This window comes from Leptinotarsa decemlineata, unplaced genomic scaffold (assembly GCF_025532065.1).
Source record: "Leptinotarsa decemlineata unplaced genomic scaffold, Ldec_3_MD MMD2_tig00026358_RagTag_RagTag, whole genome shotgun sequence".
NCBI classification, from domain to species: Eukaryota; Metazoa; Arthropoda; class Insecta; order Coleoptera; family Chrysomelidae; genus Leptinotarsa; species Leptinotarsa decemlineata.
The window spans coordinates 9,306,549-9,333,069 of NW_027412703.1; the positions used below are offsets into that span (position 1 = coordinate 9,306,549).

General features: G+C 33.6%; 2 protein-coding genes across 3 annotated transcripts in view; both read right to left on the bottom strand.

Annotated features, from left to right (window-relative positions):
- The window catches only part of LOC111508777 (uncharacterized), a 272,401-nt gene that overhangs the window by 168,971 nt on the left and 76,909 nt on the right, over nt 1-26,521 (bottom strand). Inside the window, exon 1 of one of the 2 annotated variants that reach the window (XM_074184794.1) lies at nt 12,453-12,621. The exons of the other annotated variant lie outside the window; for it this stretch is intronic. The gene's annotated coding sequence lies outside the window, so the exon portion shown is untranslated. Of the gene's footprint in view, nt 1-12,452; nt 12,622-26,521 lie in introns of those variants that run through there. 2 annotated transcript variants of the gene reach the window in all.
- On the bottom strand, nt 3,440-12,669 carry LOC141486589 (uncharacterized). The gene is made up of 2 exons (XM_074184797.1): nt 12,588-12,669; nt 3,440-11,672 (listed from the first exon to the last, which is right to left on the bottom strand). The coding sequence occupies exon 2, from the start codon at nt 9,013-9,015 to the stop codon at nt 8,143-8,145; it is 873 nt and encodes a 290-aa protein (XP_074040898.1). The 5' UTR covers nt 9,016-11,672; nt 12,588-12,669; the 3' UTR covers nt 3,440-8,142.

The following is a 26,521-nucleotide window of genomic DNA, read 5'->3' on the forward strand; positions in this document are numbered from 1 at the left end:
TTTTTCGAACTGCACAATTTTTTTTCAATGATTACTATCTTTAAAAATTATTTTCTCGCATACTGAGTGATTCAGCCGAGCGTAGCCAATCAAAGTTTTATTTTTTCAAGTATAACACCCAGTATATGAATATGTCATTCGATTCCATATTTTTTAGCCCACTAAGGAATTTTTGTTTTCGAATTTCCATCGCGGCATTGCCAAGTTATTTCGGAAAAACCTATTTTGCAGACAATATTCTTTTAATTCACCACCCGTATGTCTACAGCAATTGAGAGAATTTTTAGAAATAGTCAGTCAACATCACTATGTTAATTTCGGAAATCTCAACTTTTCGAAACGATATATAGGGTGCTCGGTAAAACCGGTCAAGTGTCATTCATTTTCAAAAACTATGTATTTATTCATTTGTATGAAATGTTTCAACATTCCACTACATTTTTCATCAGAAGTATGCTAAACAGATATTTTACAGATGTACCCAGTTTTATTAATTTTTGTAACCACAAAAAATTCACTTATTCACGTGAATTTTTTAATATGAGCGATAACTCCTAAATTTTTTATTGAATAGGGGACTCCAAGAGATGTCCGAAATGGCGACAATTTTCTGTAATACATTATGTGTCTTTTTTTGAACGAATTCTCTACACGTTCCAGCATATAGTTAAGGATTTTCCTGAAAGCTCTAGTGATTCTCCGGTTTCTATCTTTTATAGATGTTAGAGGAGTTTGGTAGATAATCCATTTCGTATACCTCCATAAAAAATCTATTTTGGTCAGGTTAGGTTACGTTAGGTTGTTTTCAAATGATCGTTGAGGTGGAAAAGAAAGTTTTTGGCTTTCTACTACTCCATCTTGATACAAAAAAAGATGAGGGAATCTTCCAAAGAAAGAAAGGAAGTAATCAATTTGAAAATGAGTTACTCTATACTATAAAAATAATATATAAATAACTATATCTATATGTGTAGATCATGCAGAGAAGTAACTTTCAGACACAAACTGAAAGAAAGTCCTCCTGAAACAGCTACTTTCATATAAACATTGAATTACACGAAAGAGAAAAATTCTTTCGAAACAAATATTTCTATATGTACACTGAATTATACCGAAGATACTTTTCTCTACTCAGTTTGTATTTCATAATGAAAAGAGATTAAATCAAATGACATAAACAGATCAAGCTTATTCCGTTGCATTAAAAAATCGTAATTCATTAATGAATTGTGTGTATTTTCTATAATGTTATCCAATTTGGTACTGAAGAGCCTTAGGGCAAGTGTCTTAAGGCGAAACATCGATGTTTACCAGTGAGGATGACAGTGTTCCATGTAAGTGCAATTTGTTACCATTCATTCAAATTAGATTAGAACTGATGTGAATGATATCTGATTTTATTCCACCACCAATGTTTGAAATACAAACTGAGTAGAGAAAAGTATCTTCTGTATAATTCAGTGTTCATATAAAAGTATTTGTTTCGAAAGAATTTTTTTCTTTCGTGAAATTCAATGTTTATATGAAAGTAGCTGTTTAAGGAGGACCTTCTTTCAGTTTGTGTCAGGAAGTTACTTCTTTGCATGATCTACATACATATCCATGTATAGAGTTACTTATTTTCAAATTTATTACTTCCTTCCTTCCTTTGGAAGATTTCCTCATCTTTTTTTGTAACAAGATGTAGTAGTAGAAAGCCAAAAACTTTTTTTCCCAAAAATTAATCACTCCTGAAAATATAACCCCTTCAATTCAAATAAGATTCCTCTTGACTGGGATTAAATCAAATAGGCGAATGAATGTCATTACGATGTCATCGATGGCATAAACAGATGAAGCTTATTCCGTCACATTGAAAAATCGTAATTCATGAATGAATCGTGTGTATTTTCTATAATATTATCCAATTTGGTACTGACGAGCCTTAGGGCAAGTGTCTTACGGCGAAACATCGATGTTTACTTGTGAGGATGACAGTGTTCCAAGTAAGTGCAATTTGTTACCATTCTTTCGAAGTAGAACTCATTTGAATGATATCTGATTTTATTACACAACGAATGATTGAAATACAAACTGAGTAGAGAAAAGTATCTTCTATATAATTCAGTGTTGATATAGAAGTATTTGTTTCGCAAGATTTTTTTTCTTTCGTGTAATTCAATGTTTACATAAAAGTAGCCGTTTCAGGAGGACTTTTTTTCAGTTTGTGTCTGAAAGTTACTTCTTTGCTTGATCTACACATCCATGTATAGAGTTACTTATTTTCGAATTGATTACTCCCTTCCTTACTTTAGAAGATTTCCTCATCTTTTTTTGTATCAAGATGGAGTAGTAGAGAACCAATAACTTTCTTTCCCAAAAATTAATCATCACTTCTAAAAATATAACCCCTTCCATTCAAATCGTTGAGGTATTCCTGTACCTCAGTTTTAAAATGTGGTTGTGGCACCGTCTTGTTACACCAACATTCTGAGTCTTGTTCCATATGCAACCCCCTACAATAAATTCTACAACTCATTTCGAAGAAATCTAACATATTTTCTTCCAGTGAGATGCCCATCTAAAAAATACGGAACGATAACTTTTTTTCCGACAATTCCACCCCAAGCATTCAGTGACCAACGCTGTTTTTGGTTCAGGCAACGAACAAAATGAGGATTTTCTGTTGCTTAATAATGCATTTTATGCCGATTCACAGTTCCATTTTTATGAAAAATCGCTTCATCAGAAAATATTATAAAATCGAAAAAATCATTTTCCTGATTGATCGCTTCTAAGCCCCACCAGCAAAATTGAAAACGTTTTTCAAAATCTCTTTCTCTTAACTCTTGCATCAATTGCACGTGTTGAGGATGACATTTGCTTGCTCGTATCAATCAAGACACGCTCGTTTGAGAAAATCCTTATTCCCTGCTCAGGTCTCGGGTACTCACATGGGGATTTCCAACAAGGTAAAGAGCAAGTCAAAATGTATTCTCTCAATTTGCCACAGGGCAGACACGTTCGAACTTCTCGTGATTGACATTACCAATTTTTTCAAATCTTGTTTTTAGAGCCTGAAGAGCCTTAAATGCCTTTTCATCTGGTTGTCTTCTTTCGGGAAATTTCTCTTTGTTATTAACAAATTCCGAGATCAATTTTTTGATGTCAGTCATGAATAATTTGGTTTTTAAAGAAGAACGCAGTATGAATATCCTTTAAACATTTTATGCATTTCTCACCGTTGAAACCGCTGATAACTATCACTAAATGGCATGGAAAATGCCATTGTACTAGCGATTATTTTAAATATTCGAAAACCAAATTTGAGTGAGTGAACGTGGTTACAACAATTATTAAAACTTGGTATAATTTGTGAAATATCAGTTTTTCCTATAGTATACATCCGATACAAAAAGGAGTGGAATGTTGAAACATTTTATACAAATGAAAAAATGTCTTTTTGAAAATGAATGAAACTTGACCGGTTTTAACAAGCACCCTATATATAGTTTCCGAAAGTTGAGATTCCAGAAATTATTATAGTGATGTTGACTGACTATTCCTAAAAAAATCCACTCAATTGATGTAGATATGCGGGTGATGAATTAAAAAATTATTGTCTTTATAATAGGTTTTTCCGGAATAACTTGGCAACGCCTCAATGGAAATTCGAAATCAAAAATTCCTACAAAAATATATGAAATCGAATGAGGTATTTATGTACAGGGTGTTCTATTTGAAAAATATAACTTTGGTTGGCTACGCTCAGCTGAATCACGCAGTTTGCGAGAAAATAATTTCAAAAGTATCCACCGATATGACTGCAAAAAATTTGAACAGTTCGAAAAATTGTTTTCTCTGATACCAATGAACTGAGGTAGTTTTTCAGTTTCTTATTCTTACAATCATAGCAATTGATCACTCCATGGAGAAGTTATCTCAACTGAATTTTTCCACCATAGGTAATTATGAAAAACTTCGAAATTTAACGTAGTTGATTTCCGAGTCAAAAACTCTAAAATACAATGATAACAGAAATAATCACACCGAATTCTCGTCAAACATATATTTACAAAGTAATAGACGCCAACAAAATTGCTAGAAAAATCAAAATTCTTCTTCGCTTATTCAGATGAGGTGGAATCATCATCGGGTTGAATAACGATCATATTTATGGAATTTTGCGCATAATTTTTGTTCTCTTCTTTTATAACGTGGGCCACACAGTTCTTTCACACATCACTATTACCTACTTCATTCACCATTCGCCTTATATTGTCAAGCACTACAGGATTCAAAGTCGGTGACTGATTACATTTCCGCAAGCTTTCTTTCATTGTGGTCCAAACCATTTCAATTAGATTGTACACACAATATTATGGAGGCAAAAGTAAGAGAATATGACCACGTGTTTCACACATTGAATCAATAAAATACTCTTTTTTGAAATTATGTTGTTTTATGGTCGCCAGTAATACCTTTTTCGTTGGAATCTCTTCATGTATTTCCATGTCATGATTTCGTATGAAATCAACAATATCTGCTTTTTTGTGTTATTGTTTGTCAATAACAACAAATCAATTTGTCCGCTTTTTAAACTATTGTTGACAAATTAATTTGCAGGTAGTGGTTCCACTAGTTGATTACCGAAAAATCAATTAGGATAATCATCATTCAACAAACAAAGTCCACATCGGACCAAAAAACTCTATGTATATAAACAGCTAACCGTTGTCTTTAGATTCAGTATCAATTTGCTTCTCCTAAAGATGCTAACCTTGGTAGTGAAACACGCGTCGAGTGCAAAAATATTAGTTTGGTGTTAGGGTGATTGATCTCAAGAAAAAGTTTTCAAAAATCGGTTTGCAAAACCACTCACTACCTCACCTAACCCCACGAACAAACGGCACTAATAAAGAAATATTGTGAAACGGACGAAAAATTAGTATTCAGCCAGTCCAGCTAGCCGAGCCTTTACTCCTCAACTACATTTGATAGCACGTTCACTAACTATCTGGGCGACTAGGGACCATAGGCAAGAAATGTTTATGACTGTACTCTTATTTTTATTGCCTTTTCAATTGGGAATGGATAGACTATATACACATTGAAACATATTATACACATTTGTTCACTGAAACAAATTTTTCTCAAAGAGTTCATATCACCACCAAAGTTACCGAAAATGGAATTATACAAAGAATACGATAGATGAAATAATCTGCATGAAGTGTTTCTCATGCCACGCATACAAATTAAATGACAGCGCTAATGTTGCTAGACTTCAGTGAGGCAGTGACTGTTTTTCCGAAACAATAACTTGCGCACTATTTTCATACAAAGTGCGTTTTTCAAAAGAAAAATTTAACAGTCATGAAAAATCATGAAATTTCTCGTGGATAATCAATAAATTAAGTAGGTTATACAATGTGATAATAGGAAACTAACTATCAGATCCTCTCGAATCGAATAACGATATTTCAATAACAATATTTGTTACAAAAAGGATTTGAAGCTTTATAACTCTTATTTATTTATATGTGAGCGCTTTCGACAGCTGGTCGTGCTGTCATCATCAAGGCTCTACTGGAACTGTTGAGTAGACTGCCTGATCCGAATATTGAATATCTTGTTCTTTCGTCGTTGGCTTTTGTTTATTGAAAAGCACTGATATCTTATTTTTGAGCTCATCATATTTCTCTTTCGATACTTTACAAAAGAGCTATAACGATATGCAATTCAACTGAAAATCTCAATAAAGAAATATCATTAATTGAATCTGTCTTGAAAGATAATGCTTATCCAGATTCGTTCATAAATTCAACGATAAATGCAATAAAAAATAAAGAGTCAATTAAAAACCAAACGAACTAACAAACAGCTTCACAAATTCAACAACATCCAACTAAACAATTACCGACTCAACATCCACCGACACCTTTCACAACTAACGTTATACCTTACATTCCAAGACTATCTGAAAAAATAAGACGAATTGGAAATAGGTATGATGTTAGAACTACTTTCAAAACAAAAAATACACTGAGATCTATACTCAAACATACAAAACCCAACAACACTGAAGAAAAAACAAAAAATTTTATTTATAAAATACCTTGTTCTTGTGGTGAAAGTTACATTGGAGAAACCTCAAGACTATTGAAAGTGCGTGAGAATGAACATCGAGATTATATAAAAAATAGACAATTGACAGGATCAAAATTATCAGAACACATTTTAAAATCAGACGGTGAACATCGGGTGGAATGGAATAGAACAAGCTAAAAGAATCAGCGTATATTCTCATGTCTGGAGAGAATTGTATTTCGAATAGCTCCTTAGAAATAGACCGTACTTGGCTACACATCTTGAAGAAAACTTTGGATAGTGGCGAAATGGCAACAAACTGATATCGGAGTGTAGTACCTTGTATTACATCGAATGTTTCAGTTGTCAATCAACAACATTGACATAATTTCATATTTCAAAACTTCTTTGACATCTGTCGAAGAAGTAAAGAAATAAGATATCAAAAAAGAATAACTGCGAATATATTCGAATTTTTTATCCATTTCTGAAGACGGAGGCAGATTTTGGCCTCCGAAACGTGAAAGATAAGTATTATTTCTCAATATTTTTGATATGCAAAATTGTTAAATACGACAAGTTACTGATAAATAAAAGATTTTTCTTTGTGAAAAATACTTTGATTTTTACGCAGTAACTTATCGGGGTAAACTTAAAAGTTTGCCCTTCTACACTTGTATAAAGTTCTCCATTCTACTTTTTATATTTTTCAGATTGTGGAAGGTAACAAATACCCAAAAAAGGTCGATGAAAAAAATACTCACAGATATCTACTACCTAATTGTTCAGCATTAATCAATTCAGTCAATTATTTCTTGTTATGAAATCATACTGATACTTATTATGGACATACATATAGAGTGAAATATCAATTTCGCACGAATAATAAATTGAACTCATTTTTGCATTCAAATATTATTGAAGTAATTTAAGAAAGGCGCCCGAGTTTTATATGAGATAATAGTACTCTTTCTGAGGCCAGAACCACAAGAAATGTTTTTTTTTAGTTTTGTTACATAGGTAGCTGTGATTTCAAATCTAGATATAGGTTTCAAATTCAATCAACTTTTCTGAATGAACTCAAACTAAATGAACGAAAATAAGGGTAGTTTACACTTGATCAAAATTTGTATTTTCTGTTCTCCCCTGCACACCGTTCAGAAATTTAAAATTTTGACACCTCAAATCCAAATTTCCTGCAATGCACCAATTTTCATCAGGAATAAAATTTTCCGACAAACGGATAATAACAAAAAATCTCATATGGTGCAAACTTTTTGAAACTCACAGTATTTCTGAAGTGATTTCATTGCAAGCACCATCGACTATCGACTTCATTTGTGGGTTCTCTAATAAACTGTATTTGTGTTACGTACAGTATACAGTAATGTAGAAAAATGTATCCTAGATTGACAGATATTATATTATTATCACCGTAATGTGCGCTGGTCAGGCCCTATCCTCCGAAGCCACGATACATTCGGGAGGGCGCGCCAGCATTATCAACCAATGATCACTCCCCACACCGTGGGGTAAGTGATCATTGGGTCCGAGAATCATGTGCCCTGAGCAAGCGCAGTGAGCCAAGAATGAAAGCCTTCTGCATCTGTGCTGCTGAGATTTCCGCTTTAATGCGGCAAGCCGGTATGATTTTAAGATTTGAGAGAGTAGAGAACATCATTCCACCAAGGACTCCAATAATCAGAACAACCATCTTGACAGAGTGATAATTATTATTATGACCGTAATGGGCGCTGGTCAGGCCCTATCCCCGATGCCACGATACATTCGGAAGGGCGCGCCAGCATTATCAACCAATGACCACTCCCCACACCGTGGGGTAAGTGATCATTGGGTCCGAGAATCATGTGCCCTGAGCAAACGCAGTGAGTCAAGAATGACAGCTTTCTGCATCTGTGCGGCTAAGATTTCTGCCTTAGTGCGGCAAGCTGGTATGATTTCAAGATTCGAGAGTAGAGAGGACATCATTCCACCAAGGACTCCAATAATCAGAACAACCATCTTGACAGAGTGATAATTATTATTATCACCGTAATGTGCGCTGGTCAGGCCCTATCCCCCGAAGCCACGATACATTTGAGAGGACATCATTCCACCAAGGACTCCAATAATCAGAACAACCATCTTGAGAGAGTGATCTGGATAGAGTCTGCGGAGTTCGAAGAGAAAATCTCGATATTTTATCCGTTTTTTCTTCTCTTTTCTGACGATATTCGTCTCGCCAGGAGCTGAATCCTCCACGACAAATATTGTTATGGTCTGGTGGTTGAGAAGGACTACATCAGGCTTATTAGCTTGTATGAGCCTGAGGGTGGGGAACGAATAGTTCCAATAAATTCGGCACTTCTCGTTCCCCACAACGGATTCAATATCCCCCGGAGCGTAGGGCAACACCGGTGTCTCGTTAATACCGTAAGAGTGCCGTAGATGGTAATATAGGGCCGCGTTATGTCGATGGATATAGGCCGAGACCGCATATGCTGGACATGCTGATAGCAAGTGCATTAGGGTCTCGGGCGCCTCGCGGCAAGCCCTGCACCTTATGTCAGGAACCTCTATACCCATCACGCGACTGCGGTAGACTAAGGTGTTGAAGACACCATCCTGGCAAGCCATGATGAAACCCTCAGTTTCCGACTTCAGCCCACTCAACCTGAAAAAAGCGAACGTCAGGCGCCTTGATAAGCCAAGGTCTCCAATGTTATTGAAGAAGACCCCATGCATTGGCTTATCCTTGTGTCTCCGCAGAAGTAAGGTGATCTCTGCGTCTTTTATCTGAGCTTTTTGCTGAACTGGTTCCAACTTGGTGACAAAGTTGTAGTCACCTCGTTCAGAGTCGAAAACTATACCGAGTTCATCAGCTGCTTGGGCAGCTGCCCCAAGGAGAAATGCTCCAATTTCTGCTCTCTCATGGTCACGGACCATGCAGAGAAGGGGATACGAACTCCTGACGTTTACAGTTTACAGGCTGTATCCAGTACCATTCTGTCATGTAGACACTCCAAACTCAAAAGTCCACGGCCTCCCTGTTGTCAGGGGAAGTACAACCGTGGAACGGACGATTTGGTATGCAAATTCCTATAGAGATACATCATTTTTCGTGTCTTTACGTCGAGTTGATACAGCTCCTCCCGAGTCCACTTCACTACTCCAAACGAGTAAGATTGGAACGACAAGCATATTTGTTGCAGCAACTTTGTTCTTCCCGACAGTTCCGATGATCAGATCTGTCGAAGTTTGTGCTGATACTTGCTGCGGAGAGAGTTTTTCACTGCAGTTACCTCTTGTGAGTGGTGTTGTTCCACCCCGAGGTGAATACGTCTCTCCGGCATCCAGATGGTGTAGGATGCTTTCATCTACGAGCTGCACATCCTCTCCGTAGTCCCCGCATCGTCCTCTTTTGAGATGAACCATTGCACATTTGTCTATCCCGGATTTCATACCGATAGCATGCGTGTACTCTTCCAGTTTCCGGGGGTGCCACAGTTATATCCTCGAGTATGTCTGAGCGCAACGGATAATGGCAATAGTGAGATGCAGAATAGAAGGGGACTGAGGGAATCACCCTGAAATACACCCCTTCTGAAAATGACCCACCCTGTTTGGACTCTTGCTTGACCAGATTTTATGGTGAAGCGAGTTCGCCAAAGTGGTATCAGTTGTGAAATGCATCTCACTATGGATATTCATGTTTGGTTTGTAGAATACCAAATCGCTAATCAACCAAGATCGGCTTGTCTTGTGAAAAAAATGTTGTACAGATAATTAATTGAGAGATATATATCAAATTAGGTATCACAAGATTTCTCTTTTTATTACAAAACCTTGATAACGTCCGATCGGCAACAAATGTAATCACACTTTCGTATTTTTACTAGAAAGTACTGAAATTGGTACCTTTCTATATAAATTTTGTCCGTGTTAGGTATCACACATTGAAAGGTAATACCTTGTTAGTCCTCAGCTCGCACAAGTTTTGACTTTCGAGTGTTGTCTTTCGTAGGGGGTGACAGCTGGTAAACGGAATAATGAACATATTTCGATGTATTCTATGTATATCTATTTCGAATGAGAAGAATTTTCCCATTAAGATACATTAATTGCTAAGAAAATTTTACACTCAAGTATGAAATATTTAGTGTATGACAGAAATTTTTTATTCCGCCATTTGCAGCACCCAGAGTATACAACATCTTCATGAAAGTCGCTATCAGTAATGAAATAACTGAGTTTCATGAGTAATAAAATCGCCAAACTCTTATAGGTTTAGGGTAGGGGGTTGGTCTTACATCAACTACCACATGCACCGAGTACTGCGTGGCAAAATTACTGACACTTGTTGATTGCAAATTTTATGAAACCCTCACAAAAATTCATGACCCTCGTAAATATTGGTCATTTCGGAAACTGGAAATATTGCATATTTTTCTGTCCCACTTTTTTCACGGTGTTTGCTTAGGAAATAACCTAATCGTAGTTAGTATCTGAAACTGAATAATTTCCAAAATATTTTCATCTCTAAACTGAAGATGTGGATTGAACAAATACCGATACTGAGAATCCATCAATTAGTTGATGTTGCAAATATCCACTATTTATCTTATGTTCAGTCAGCGACAATCAATAAAAAACCGACTTCATCATTAGTTTATATATTTATGTTATCGAAATTTATTTATTTGCTAGTATGTGATAATAAACCAAATTGTTTGAAATTAAAAAAACAAGAATGTTTATTTATAATATTTGGAAAAAGGTTACTACAGCAGGTTTTTTTTGTTTCTTTGGTTTCGTGAGTTCAGCAGTCAAATAATGTGAAAACTTTCGAAGAAACGGTTTTTATTTATAATACTTGCCAAGCTTTCGCTTCATTTTAAAGCATCTTCAGGGCTATCTGAAATACAATTTGGTTTAATTTTACCAGAAAATAGTTAATATCGATACTCACAGTAAATATTAAAAATATATATATAAGAACACTGCATAAAATAATTGTAGAAAGTTTGTTATATTTCTCCAAAAAATTTGTTAAGCGTATATAGATTCCTCTTTCAATTACTTTGGCTATTGGACTCAATGTCGTGATTGCTCTATAATTTTCAATTTGTTGAGGGTCACCCTTTTTATATACTGGGGTGGTTTTTGATATTTTCAAAATATTTGGAAATTGACCAAATCTCATTGTCATATTTATAATTTGAATGATATAGAAACTGAATTCATTCCGACAGGCTTTGATGAGCACTGTTGGTAGCTCTTCATATCCTAAGGAGGTTTTATTTTTCAGGTTTGAAATGATGTCCATTACTTCCTTCTGTTCATATGGTTCGTAGAAGAATAAGTTACTATTAGTTTCGGGTAATGTGCAAATTTCGACACTAGGCATTTGATCAGCATATTTATCATTTACTGAGTTTCCAAAGTAATCTGCGAATAGGTTTGCGATGTGGCATTTATTTACAATAATTTCGTTATTCAAGCAGATGGTGATATCGTTATGCAAAACTTTCTTTTTGTCTAGTTTCAAATTCACTTACTCCCATAATTTTTTTGTAGGTTTCTCAGCATTCAATATAAGATCGCTGTAAAAAATGTTCTTTTCTGATTCAAACTTTTCATTTAAAGTTTTATTAGCTTTCTTATAGTAATCATGGATATTCTCATTATCCATAAAGATGACTTTGATGGATTAGGCACGCTCTATGTAAGAAGTTATTGAAGTTGTGAATAATTGTAAAACCTAGACAAAAAATGTTCTGACTGTATGTTAAAAATTCCCTCACTTTATAAATTTCATTAACGACAGAATTTTTGAAGTGATAAGTCAGCCCCCTTGAATCTGACACTGATTTATATTTACGATCATCTTCTAGAGTGAACTTCAAGATGATCATGAATGCGTATAATGAGAATGAAAATGCAAGGATTTCAAGGCATCCTCGAAGAACATTTCGTACACTGGATGTGCATGAAAAAAATGTTTTTGTGTTATCTGAGAAAACAATACTGGATCATGATTTATAGTAAAACATTTTCTGTTGAGGAAATATCGAGATATTCGTATTGAAGCTACAAAACTGATTTCTTGACTGGAAAAACATCTGAATCAAAAAGGTTACTTTGATAGCGGACAGGGTGAAGCAGTAAACAAATGGAAATTGAGGTAGTCATTAGAATGGATTCAACAATTTCGGTAAGGCAAACGATATTGAAGTAAAAATAAGAGGGGAAAACGTTTGAATATTTTTGCATACGTCATACACTGACACCTTTATGAAAGCTATCACAATTTCAAGTTGGTACTATACAGTGGGGTTCTTGATGAAAAATTAGATTGTCACTGAAAATTAACTCTAACTTACTGTCGGTATAGTAAAAGAATAACAGTCCGCCTAGAATATCACCTATTCCAAACTCAAAATGACCGATTCTAAACCACGTCAACAACTTCGATCGTCACAAATTGTTTTGTTCATCGACACTGTTATCAATCGTACCTGCTGTAGGTAAGCCACACTGCAACCGTTTGTTTGGCAACCGAATACTGACTGAATGAAAAATAATGGAAAACCTATAAGTGTTTATTATCTACAACATTATAATGTTTATAAGTTAACGATATTTTGAGAGAGGCTTCTTATCGACTGTATTAATATGGTAATATTATTTCACTGAATAATCATCGTTTCTCAGAACTGAATTGATTACAATGAACAAAGTTGTTCCCGTATAGTAGGAATCCCACTAATTACGCTTGTTGCTTTCTCAACAAGTAGTCTTTATTCTTCTAAAGAAAGATGAGCAGATGAGATCCCCGTATTTTGTATATTTCTGCATTATTCAAACAAATTATCAGTTAAAATAGTGACATCCAGAGTCGGATTCAGACTTAAATCGCCAATCTCATACTAGTTAATCAAACAGTTGAATAAAGATGAATTTGCGATAACACTCATTGAAAATTATCTGAGAACAAATTCGTTATATTAATAACAGGTCAAACAATTAGTAGAAACAATCATCAAACATCGAAATATACTCATACATCTCGAAGAGAGTATATCTATTTATGAAAGTATGTGGAGAGACTCCGTAGTATCATAAGATATTTACTGTTATCATTTATTTCTAGTCGAATATATCATTTGAATAAACAAAAAACGTTTTCTCACCCATAATAATTGATCTAGTTTTGTGACTTCTTTTCAATTATTATAACACCCCATATTTAAGTATTTATCATAATATATTTTATCATCCTTTGAAATACATTCTCTTATATTTCTGGTCCTGTATTTCCTAAAATATAGGATTGTGACGGAATCGGTTAGCGACTAGCTTGATAGCAGGGGAGCCCACGATGCAAAATGGGGATTCACTCGACCGTCATTGAGACATATCAGGTTGCAAAGCTTAGATGGTAAGAAGAAAAAAATGTTATATATATATACCTTTTCATCGGTGGGGGAAGCAGCTATTGATTTTTAAATATGTAAAAAAATACTGTCGCATGGACAATCGAGCGCGTCAGATTTTCCAAGGGGGTGTTAAGTGCAACAAAGAAAAAGCTCTCATTCAATAATCTGACGATTTCGTTCTGACGCAAACTCGCGGCCATTATCATAATGTGCAAAAAAAATTCGCCATTTTGAAATACTCAAGCGCGCCAGATTAAGATATATATGGTTCATCTTTATGTTTTAGACGGGCTGTCTCATGATCTGACGATTATCTAGAGGGATTCGTTTAATCTGACAAAAACAATATTTTTAAATTTTTTTTATAATTCATTGAACTTAATTAATTGAAAAGCTGAAGGAAAGCATGCAAATAAATAAATGTATGTTTTTTGAGTAGAATACTTGTATTTATAAGAAAATAATTTTAAAAAAATGCTCAGAAACATTTAATTTTTTATAATCAATTGATTAATTGATGAAGAAAAGAGAGATGAAACTTCCTATGTTTTTTACCACTTTTATTTGTAACTAACGTAACTGCAGTTTCGTCCCATAAGGACATTTTCAAACTTATATATTGTATGAGTTTGAAAATGTCGTTATATATTGTATAAGTTTGAAAATGTCTTCATAGGACGAAACTGCAGTAACGTTAGTTACAAATAAAAGTGGTAAAAAACAGGGAAAGTTTAATTTCTCTTTTCTTCATTATGATTTTTTACCTCGTAGTAACGGCTACATCCATCAATTAATTGATTAGTTAATCATCATCTTCATCACGAACGAGTCCCTGTGATCAGCTGTGATGGCGTCATGGCAACAGAATTCAGAGTGGGGGCGGAGTGAGAGAGTAATAGATAGAGAAAAAGTGAATAGAGAATAGAGGAATAGAAACTCGGAGAGGGGAATATAGGTATCACACAGCTGCACGCATCAGACTTTATCGACAAATTTCTGTTATATCGGCTTGCGGAAATCCTCAGATTATATATTTTTCGTTAATCTTGAATTATTTCCTTCAAAATTGAAACAAAATTAGCTACGTTAGAGAATGTCGAAGTGACGTTATTTTTTACAACTTTGCTGCCCTCCCCTTTCTTTACGTCACTTTCAAATTGTCAGATTAGTGGAATATACACTTAGCAGGTGATTAAATCACCCTACCTTAATCTGACGCGCTCCAAAATTTCTGATGATCAATTTGTTTTCACTAATCTGATCCCTTATTCCTTACAGGCGGCCTTATATATGGGGTTCATATTTGGTAGAGGTACTCAACCGTATACAAGGTATCCCCCTGTATATTAATCTGCTGCGCTTTAGTAATTCCCGAAATCTCCGCTTGCGCTTCCCTATTATGGGATCATCCTTTCTCGACAAAATAACCCTACAGTTGTTTGATATAAAAATTTGTCTTTTTTGATGTTGCTTGGTAGTTGTCTAACTTATTCATTTCTTTCAGTTCTCAGAAGAACACACCATCCTCATGGGTTCATTTCATTTTATCTACTATCTACTCATGACATCATTTCAACAATCTTGTTCCTGCAATACCTTCTACAGATACCTGTTATATATTATAATTCATGAATGGAAAGGGTTCCAATAATTTGTCTTCATCCAACACAACTAAATGAGTTTAAGTTTCTATCCAGCCTGAATATCTTCCGTTACAACATCGAAGTTTCAAAGGTAATCATTCGATACATTTACTTAACATTAACTATTCAAATTACAGTACTTGGAAGCATGTGAAGCATTTCGCAGCGAAGCAGGCACAGAGTATGTCATGGCTTGAAAGTAGTAGACTACGGCTCGAATTTCATTGCAAGGAATATTCCGTTCCCATAATACATTTCCCCCAGTCCAGTGAGAACCTGATTGGCGTTTTGTCTGTGACCATTTTTGTCAAGTAGGTAGGAAACACAAATGTGAGGAAAAAATTCAGGGTACAAATTACACTCACCAATCAGGAGACGCTCTCCTATTTCACACAGGTAACATGTAGCCATCCAGGCCGGATTGTGCAGGTCCAGAATTGTACGTGTGTGTGGACTATAATGAAATATCTTCAATGGTAACCATAACAGGGCACTGAAGATATTTTGGTGACCGGTCGATACTGGAAATGTATATTATGGAATGGTATATTATTTCTACCTCAATGAACACATCTGAGGGAATTTGCGAGTTACCGTTATCAGATGGTACATTTTGCTCTACCTACGGTTTCTTCCACCTATGATTTGGATGAATTACAGTTTTTGCGTGAGCTTTTGCTGACCGTTTCAGACGGAATTCATTTTTCCTGCTTCTGAAGTTCAAGTTGATTTCCACTTCTCCATCTTAATACAAAGAAATGTGGGTATATTCCAAAGAAAATTAACTCCATATGAAGATGCAAAGAAGTGACTTTCAGACACAAACTGGAAGAAAAAGGCGTCACGGAACAGCTACTTCATATAAATAAATTTTTGGCAAAAATAATTTCATGTGAACGCCGAATTATAAAGAAAACGCAAAAAACATGAATGATCTCATACCGAACGTCATTGAAAATTATACGTGATTCATAATCATCTCATCAGGAACGTACCCGTTTCAAATTATTTCGTCTTACGAAAAACTATTACATAATTATCGATATGTAACAAATACGCGGTTGACTGTGTAGTAATTATATTATATGGAGTCTTTGTCTGTATGGTAGAGTGTAACATCCCCAACAGTAATATTTCATGTTATTCTGGTATAGAGTTTTCAGAAATTTCACTTTCAGGTTCTGATAATATCAGTTCATAAGTGGGTTTATACAGTGTCACCGATAAAGTCCGCATCAAATGGGAAACTTTTTATTTATCGTTTTATGTGAAATTTGATTTTGGCAGTAGATTTTGCTTGAGAAATGATGTCAAATGGCGTCTACAAAATAAGTCACGTGATTTTCTTAACCTGTCAAAATTGACATTTAAAAAAAAGAAACATCGAAAAATGACATTATTCTTCAAAATATCCAAAAATATCAAAGGATAAAAACATTTTCTTTTGTAATTTTATACCCACACACCAAGTTTCAAACCCATAATAAGTATTCTATATTTTCACTATTTTTCCGCATTCCTGCTTTTTCTACTTATCAAAATTTAAGCACACCTGTACTTAATCATTTATTTTAACTAAACTCGTCACAAACTTTCTTTTTTTGTAATATAATAATATTTTAAGAGCTTCTTCGATGTTAAAAACAAATTTTGAAAAATAAAAGTTGTCAAACTTGATGCAAAGTTCATCTAGTTTCAACGGGGCTTTCCAAACTATACAGTACTTGAGTTTTTCAATGAGCAAATGGCCTCACAATATGAATTAGAACAAAACGGAACATTAGGAAACAATATCTCAGAGTGTTTATTGTTTTTTTAACAAAAAATACAGTGGAATTTAATCTTAATTAAAAGGAACTGAAAATAAACATGTACCTATACCTAATGGCAAAAAAACACGAAAAAAAGACTCACGACATTGAATACACTACATTTCTATATGTCTTCCATCGCGTTCTATGCAGATAATTTTCCTTCTTGATACATTTTTTATTGAGTTGCTGATACTCACAGGGTTTATGTTCAAAATAGAGTTTCTAATAACAGTTTCTAGGTGATTCACGTCACGAAAAGGTCTTTGTTTATAAACGATTTTTTTAAGTAACCCCACAAGAAAAAATCCATATTTCGCCCAATAACTTTGCCCCTAAACATTTCTAATAGTTTCTCTTTGACTTGTCTTGAACTATGAATAGGAACCCCGTCACATTGATACCACAGACTGTGTCTTATTTCAACCGGCTTATTGTTCACTATATCACTGATCTCAGTATTTAGAAATTGCAAATAATTCTGAGAAGGTAAATTGTGTCTGAAAAAGAATGGTCCCATTACCTGATTATTTAAAACACCGCACCACACATTTGTTTTAAATGAATATTGGCCCCGACATTCTATCACAAAATGAGGATTTTCCTGAGCCCACCACCTACAATTCTGGGAACTGACTACGCCGTTCGATGTGAAGGTAGCTTCGTCGGTCCATAGGATTTTGTAAGGAAATTTTCTGTTTAATTCTACTTCTCCTTGGTACCAGAAAGAGAAATCTAATCGAACATCGAAATCTCTTTCCTTTAAGGTATTTATAAATTTGGGTTTGTAGGGTTTGAATTTATTTTTATGTAAAATTGCTCTTACGCTTTCTCTTTTAACGCCAGTTCTATCTACAATATGGGTAATACTTGAATTTCCCTGTTCAATAACATCCAGGCAGACAGCCAACTGAACCTCATCATTATTGTATGATGGATTATGACGTTTTTTAAAAGTATTTTCAACTGAACCAGTCAGTTTAAATTGTTTTAAAATCCTACTTACAGTGGATTGCTGTACATGTCTACCAGGATGTCTTGCGTTAAAAATATCAGCCACTTGTCGATGCAATGTGTTTTCACCACAAATTAGCACAATTTAAATTTTTTCTTGTAAAGATAACATATTATTTTAATTTTCATACATTACATTGAACTAACGGGCATTAATTTATTCAGTGACAGTGACGTTTTCTAAAACACATTATGTAGTTTCAAATTTTTCCACAGCCTACCCAGTTTTTTTAAATTAATGTTGTTAGCGGAGTAGGTAAATGTAAATACTATGAGTTTCTTTCTTTTATTGAATGGGCTTCAAGTATCACGAAATGATGTTTCCTAATGTTCCGTTTTGTTCTAATTCATATTGTGAGGCCATTTGATCATTAAAAAACTCAAGTACTGTATAGTTTTGAAAGCCCCGTTGAAACTAGATGAACTTTGCATCAAGTTTGACAACTTTTATTTTTCAAAATTTGTTTTTAACATCAAAGAGGCTCTTAAAATATTATTATATTACATAAAAAGAAGTTCGGTGACGAGTTTAGTTAAAATAAATGATTTAGTACAGGTGTGCTTAAATTTTGATAAGTAGAAAAAGCAGGAGTGCGGAAAAATAGTGAAAATATAAAATACTCATTATGCGTTTGAAACTTGCTGTGTGGGTATGAAATTACAAAAAAAAATGTTTTTATCCTTTGATATTTTTGGATATTTTGAAGAATAATGTCATTTTTCAATGTTTCTTTTTTTAAATGTCAATTTTGACAGGAAATCACGTGACCTATTTTATAGACGCCATTTGACATCATTTCTTAAGCAAAATTTACTGCCAAAATCAAATTTCACATAAAACGATAAATAAAAAAGTTTCCCATTTCATGCGAACTTTATCGGTGACACTGTATCTATTCAATGATTTTTGAAATATGTCATGTTACTTTCAAATGTATATGCGAAATCACCCTCTACCATGACCGCGTGAATGTGTACTTTTCTACAACCAACCTCAGTTCTCACTTTTTTTAACATGATTGTAGATCACTATTTGATTTATAAGACTCAGTTCTTTATAATAATTTTTTGTATGAATGTTTAATGACTCATATATACTTTTGATTTGTAACAATAGATACGAAAGTAATACATATTATGAAATTATGAAACAACAACAAAAATTAATTAGCGCTCCGGGGCGACTTGATTGATTACAGTGGCGCATTTGCTTTTTCAGCTATATGAAAACCCGGAAAAATCTGCAGCACCACATCATCTGAAGATCTAGATCTGCCAATACCCTCTCGTAGGTGTAGGGTATCTCCAGAGGCTCCAATAAATTCAATATATCGCTTGAATATTTAGTGACACGACTATCTTCATATTCAAACCAGTTCGTTTCGTCTTTGACCAATGCATAACAATGACCATCAGAATCAACGCCAGAACCACAGTGAATAATGACTGCATGGAGATTATGATATTCGAGAACGCTGAGAAATAGAATATGAAAGTAAAGTTTTTTTTTTCTGATTGATTCGGCCGGTACTTGATGAAGGTCCATAGTGCTTTCAAAAACTACACCTCACCTTTCTCAAGTGTATACACTTCTTCATGGTAAATATATTATTTTTATAGCCAATAAATAGGTGTCGCACTTCAGCTTCAACCAAAATCATGTGATCTTCATATAATGTAGTCAATATTTCAGAACGTAAGTTCATGGGACTACAATTTTCTCAATAAACTACAAGAGTTCATCATTCAATTAACAACCTCATTTAATAGTAAATCTTGAGTTCCATTATTTTCTTTTCTCAAATATCGATTTTTTTTGGAATCATAGAACAACGAAATTTAATTTATATGTTGTCTTGCAAATACGATGGCTAACATATCTTTGTTTATTTTTGCTTCTTTTTGTTTTGTTGACGTGAAACTCCGTAAGAGTTTGATGGTTGAGTCATGTTTAAAGATCATCAGTGTTATTATTAGATTGGCTGATGCCTCAGCTATACTTGTTGTCTTATCAGTTAGTTTCGAGCATTTTTCGCGATACAGTTGATCATCACCCGTTGAAAGTTCTATTCTCAGATGATTCAACAATAAGCTTTGTACTGGCTGGTTGTCAGTCATATTAGGAAACGCTAGTTGAAGTTCCAGAAAGTCACATATTATGTTTTTGTTCCCTCTTGAACATGTACTACGAAGTAAACAAGTGAGAATTTTTCCAGCAGAAGATCTACAAACACAAGACGAGATAAATTTTATGGAATCATTCAATCCAGAGCGGTCAGGGGTATTGATTATACTATTTTCCTGCTCACGAAGAGTTTTCAGCAAGAACACTAAGAGTTCGGAACAATCCTCTCGTTCTCCTAACGAGTATCTAGTGGACTTCAAAGGCTCCAGGAAATCGGTTGTTGAGAAAGATCTTACGGAACTGCAGCTGCAGCTGCTGAGTTGAGTAGGAACCATTCTCGTTCATCGTTAAAACCTTGTTCTTGAAATTCTTCTTCATGAACAACACTTGTAAAATGCCATTCATGTAGCAAGTGTTTCCTAAATTATCCAATAAAATTTTCTTCGCAAGATTTTCTGGACAACTGTGTACTGATTCTATAAATTTTCTGCACATTCTGATGCTTTTCAGTAACTTATTCGCATGATTTGGCTATTGTTGAATCGGCATTAAAGGCACTTTTGTTTTACAAATTTCACTCATAAGTAGCTGTGAAAGCCATTATTTTTCAGGAGGGAATTTCACATATCATAAACAACATATAATCAAAATCGTCTGCCGATTTTTGCAACTTTGTATTGTACTTTTCCTTCTCCCTATCCATTTTCCTGCAATGCCGTTGGAACGAATCAAATTTGGACTCCTTGCACTCATTTTGAAACTCTGGTGAAATTTTTAAATGATTTTGAATTGAAAAGAGTTAAAAGGTTCATTGATATCTGGTGAGCCAATAACAAAAATGATACTTGGCATTGAAGACATAAATAATTTAAATGAAGCATTTAGCCAATCAGAAAATGATTCAAACACTACTAGGTGACTGTATGAATGAATGTATGAATTTCATACATAATAATACCTGCAACTAATCATTGTCGAGAACGCTGAGAAATAGAATATGAAAGTAAAGTTTTTTTTTTCTTATTGATTCGGCCGGTACTTGATGAAGGTCCATAGTGCTTTCAAAAACTACACCTCACCTTTCTCAAGTGTATACACTTGAGAAAGCTACAGTGCTAGCGAAACATGTTGTGATTATATTTTTTCAAATAAAGTTTGTGGAGATCCAATCGTGAGATGTAGTTTTTGAAATTGATGTTTTTTTATTCGTGTTCTTCATGGTAAATATATTATTTTTATAGCCAATAAATAGGTCTCGCACTTCAACTTCAACCAAAATCATATGATCTCCATATAATGTAGTCAATATTTCAGAACGTAAGTTCATAGGACTACAATTTTCTCAATAAACTACAAGAGTTCATCATTCAATTAACAACTTCATTTAATAGTAAATCTTGAGTTCCATTATTTTCTTTTCTCAAATATCGATTTTTTTTGGAATCATAGAACAACGAAATTTAATTTATATGTTGTCTTGCAAATACGATGGCTAACATATCTTTGTTTATTTTTGCTTCTTTTTGTTTTGTTGACGTGAAACTCCGTTGTACTGTACCAGTACTGTATCCATGTAGTTGTATTATTAGTCCCAATATTTCATTTAATCCTGTCTTTGGTAACTAGTTGATGATATTGACATTTCTGAATAGAATGAGGTAAAGGAGAAATACATAAATTCCACATCGACTTTCAATAAATGAATAGTCACTTCATAAATATAAAACTCAACCAAGAAAGTGGAGTTGCAGGTTTTCGCTTTCACTCCTCCACATTTATACAAAACATTGCAGGAAAGTTCCAAAAAAAAGCAATCAAGTTCAAAATATACTCTTCACAAAGATATGTAGATCATGCAGAAAAGTTACTAACAGGTATAAACTGGAAAGAAAAGCCATTTGGAAGCAATTAGATTTATACACGATTTTATACACGAAAGAAAATATACTTTCGAAAAAACTACTTCTATATGAACATTAAAACATACATAAATACTTTTTTTTATTCTGTTTGTCCTACAAACATTCGTTATGGAATTAAATCAGATATCATTCATAGAAAAACTACACAATATGCACATGAAAGAGGTATGATATAAAATGTCACTTACATGAAACCCTTTGAGGACGGTTTTCAAAGTTTCGAAATAAGACACTTGTGCTATAATCTCGTCAGCACCTATCTGGATGATATCACAAGATGAAGTACCTACTCATTTAGTTCTAAACATTATGAATTTGTGTCACGGAAAGGAAAAGTCTACTTAATTCACGATGACAGTACGTACGTAAAGTCATTCATAAGCTCATTTGATTATACCCACTTTCAATTTATCAAAAAAAATATTATTACCGACTTAATCACTAAACAAATCAATTTCTACTGAGGAATCTGGAAAAAGATATGCTCCTACCTCCAACGAATCTTCGCGTTGCAGAACTCAATCGTTCGAATCAATATTAATCTACATTTCCCACAGAGACCCATCAATGGAACCACTACTACGTAAAGTTAATTTCAAAAGTATCATATAATGGGAAGTCAATCGATTATATCAATTTTTGAGTAACTCTTCTAGAGATATTCAGTAATGAAATTCCTACTACGCTTGACGTGCACTCAATCTTCTTCTCAGATTATAAATGTTAATTTGGTACTCGATGAGTAACTTGTATGACATTCTTGGCGACAATGCCATGTGGGTTACTTGTGCTTGATTCAAAACTTTCACAAATTCAGTTCTACCAGAGTCGCTGACTGAAAATCTCATCTGATAACTGAATTTCTTTCCTTGATATTCTTTTATTCATTCGCTTTGTTGCAGAAACCTACAATAATATCGCGTAATTTATTCAAAAAAATGTTTATTGAGACAATTCCGAGAAACCAGCTCCAAAACAAATATTTATTAGAAATCGGGCAATTTGAAACAATTTCACATCCCATTCAAGTTTTTCCAAATGAAGAAAAGAGAATTGGAACTTTCTAATACGGACATTTTCAAACTTATACATTGAAGTTCAATGCATAAGTTTGGAAATGTCCTTATAGGACAAAACTGCAGTAATGTTAGTTACAAATTAAAGTGGTAAATAAACATAGAAAGTTTCAATTCTCTTTTCTTCATTATGTGAAAGTGATGGAAGAACTCACGTTGTTGATGTGCTTTCACAATGGAGAAATAAGTCCACAACGAATTGCCTTTCTTAGACGTATTGGTGAAGAGGACCGACACTAAATGGAAAACATCTGTATATCGAAAACCCATTCACACAGAACAGTACGTGAATCAGAAATCCAACCACCATCAATCGACTAAGAGACAAATCATCAAGACTCAACTAGACCGTGCTTTTGGGCTCTGTAATACAAAGGAAGGTTTCGAAAAGAAACTAGGCATCATTAAAAATGACCTTCAACGGAATGGTTACTCCAGAGTGATGGTAGGACAGTCTTTAGCTAGAAGAGAGCAAGAGCTCCACAAGGAAGAGAAGCCGCCACAACCAGTACTTGTACTTTCTTAAATCAGAGGATTATCGGAAAGGGTAAGAAGGATTGGATCCAAGTATAACATCAGGACATCCTCCAGATCTGAGAACACTATCCGTAGCAGCCTCACAAAAACCAGGTCACCAAACGCGGACTACGATTCCAAGAATTGCATTTACTGGATACCCTGCGAGTGCAGATAATCATACATTGGTGAAACTAAGAGGCCATTGAAAGTTCGCATTGCTGAGCACAAGAAACACACACACTGAGGATAAACCAGCAAATCCGGAATAGCAGGGCATGTTTGGACTCATCGACATAACATCAAGTGGCTCAAGCTGAAATCATCCGCAAAGAGGAACACTGGTTTGAGAGAAAATTCAAAGATGCCGCATATATGTTATCCAACAAGTTTAGATGGAAATATTTATATATATTATATATATATATATATATATATATAATTATATATATATATATATATATATATATATATTATATATATATAATAATATATATATATATATATATATATATTTATATATATATATATATATATATATATATATATATATATATATAATATATATATATATATATATATATATATATATTTATATATATATATATATTTATATATATATATATATATATATATATATATATATATATATATATATATATATATATATATATATATATATGATGAGCTGTTTTCTCGGGTTTCGCTCCGTGTTCTGTGTATTTTCTCCCCATAAGGATTATTTTCACAACGTTTCGGCAAAGTCTCATTTGCCATCTTCTGGTGATGTCTGGTTTTTTCAACTAGACTGATTACTTCGAACTCTGTGTCTCAATTTATAGGGATGGATGTTTCCCTTTACCTTTTAAACTATTGCAGTTATGACAAATATGCTTCAAGTCTTTTTTGTTCATTATGAATTCCTTAACAATTCAAGCCTTTTACTGAAGTTGTGAGCATCGGAAATTCAAAGAAGGTTAATGAGTAAACTCATTAAACTCATAAAATTAAATTAACAGAATGACTGATTGCTTCATTTGATTTTCTTAAACTCCATACAAATATGACAATAAGTGAATGTTAATGATCCTACAACTACTAAAAGTGCAAGTAGTAAAATTCTTATGATTTATTGTTACATGACACGAAGTTTATGTTGAGAAAATTTTTCTTTTTTTAATAAATAACGATCAATAATTAAATAAATAATAGGACTACAACTTTGGTAAAAGGCTTAAATTGTTAATAAATTCATAATGAAGCAAATTTATCATAACTGCAATAGTTTGGAAGTTATTATAATTATAAAAGCGAAGGAGCAAATGAAAAAGACAAGTATCAAGGTATCACAATATCAAAAGTTTCATAAAAAATAGAATAAATTAAAAAAAACACACATAGTTATCCTTATTATAGAACAAAGTATTGGAGAAAAAAATGAAAAAAAAATTTGTTTATAACAATTTTTTTTTAAATGAACAATTGAAAAAATAATAAAAAAAGTTTTTTCAAAACCTTAAAGAACAGTAGAATTTATGATTTTCAAAAAAAAAAAAACGGTTCCTCAATTTCAATATTTAGTTGCAAACAACGATTGTTAATTAACAAACGCATTTTTTAGCAACAGATAAATTTTTTCAAAAAACCATTTTTTTCTAAAAATCATGATTTTTTTCCATTAACATAATGCAAAAAAAATTTCGAACTGCTTATAAACAATGTATTTTTTTATAATAAATTCAATAAGAATAGCTGTGAAAAATTAAAAAAAAAATTAATAATTAGTTTTTTGTCATGAGATATTGAAACAATAGAAAATTAGAAAAAAAAATTTGTAATGTATTTTTTATAAAATTATAATTTTCAAGTAAAAAAGGGAAAATAACAATTTTTTCATTTTGGCAACGGTAATTTATTTTTTTGCCTATCAAGGATAACTTCACCAAAGGAAAAAAATGCCAGGGTTTTAGTTTAATAATTATAGGGATTTTTATATTAACTTTCAATTCAGAAAAAGTACGCTATAAAAAGTCTTTTTGAACTGTTTATATATATATATATATATATATATATATATATATATATATATATATATATATATATATTTATATATATATATATATATATATATATATATATATATATATATATATATATATATATATATATATATATAGATTCTCACGGATAAAGTATGATGAGCTGTTTTCTCGGGTTTCGCTCCGTGTTCTGTGTATTTTCTCCCCATAAGGATTATTTTCACAACGTTTCGGCAAAGTCTCATTTGCCATCTTCTGGTGATGTCTGGTTTTTTCAACTAGACTGATTACTTCGAACTCTGTGTCTCAATTTATAGGGATGGATGTTTCCCTTTACCTGCGTTGCTGCCACTACCTGTGTTTGTTCGACTACCTGTTTTGGTCTTATTACCTGAGCTGCCTCTCCTGCCTCTGTTATTGTACCTGTATTGTCATGTACCGAGTTTTGCCTCTGAAGTTGAGCGGTCTGATTGCTTGTGCGAAGTGATAAAACGGATCTCCATGCTGATGGTAATCTTTGCGCATCATCCCTCTTGTTCATATTATTAGGTCGTTTTTCAATTTCAATTGCCTCTCTGATTGTTCGTGAGTAAAAGTTTTCGTTGCTTGCTAGCATTTTTGTGTTGTCGAAATTGATGTTATGTCCTGTTTGAAGTACGTGTTGGAAGAGAGAAGACGTGGTGACTTTTCCCTTCACTGCTAGTTTGTGTTCATCTTTGCGAATGTTGATTCGTCTGTTGGTCTGGCCGATGTAAGTTCTGTCACAATCATGGCATGGTACTTCATACACTCCTTGTGATTCCAGTGGTATCTGATCCTTGGATTACGAAGCATGGACCTTATTGTTCGTTCTGGTACGAACGAAGT

What these genes read in the sequence shown, in the direction of transcription:
- LOC141486589 (XM_074184797.1), bottom strand. Translation starts at nt 9,015, where the DNA reads ATGGTCCGTGACCATGAGAGAGCAGAAATTGGAGCATTTCTCCTTGGG.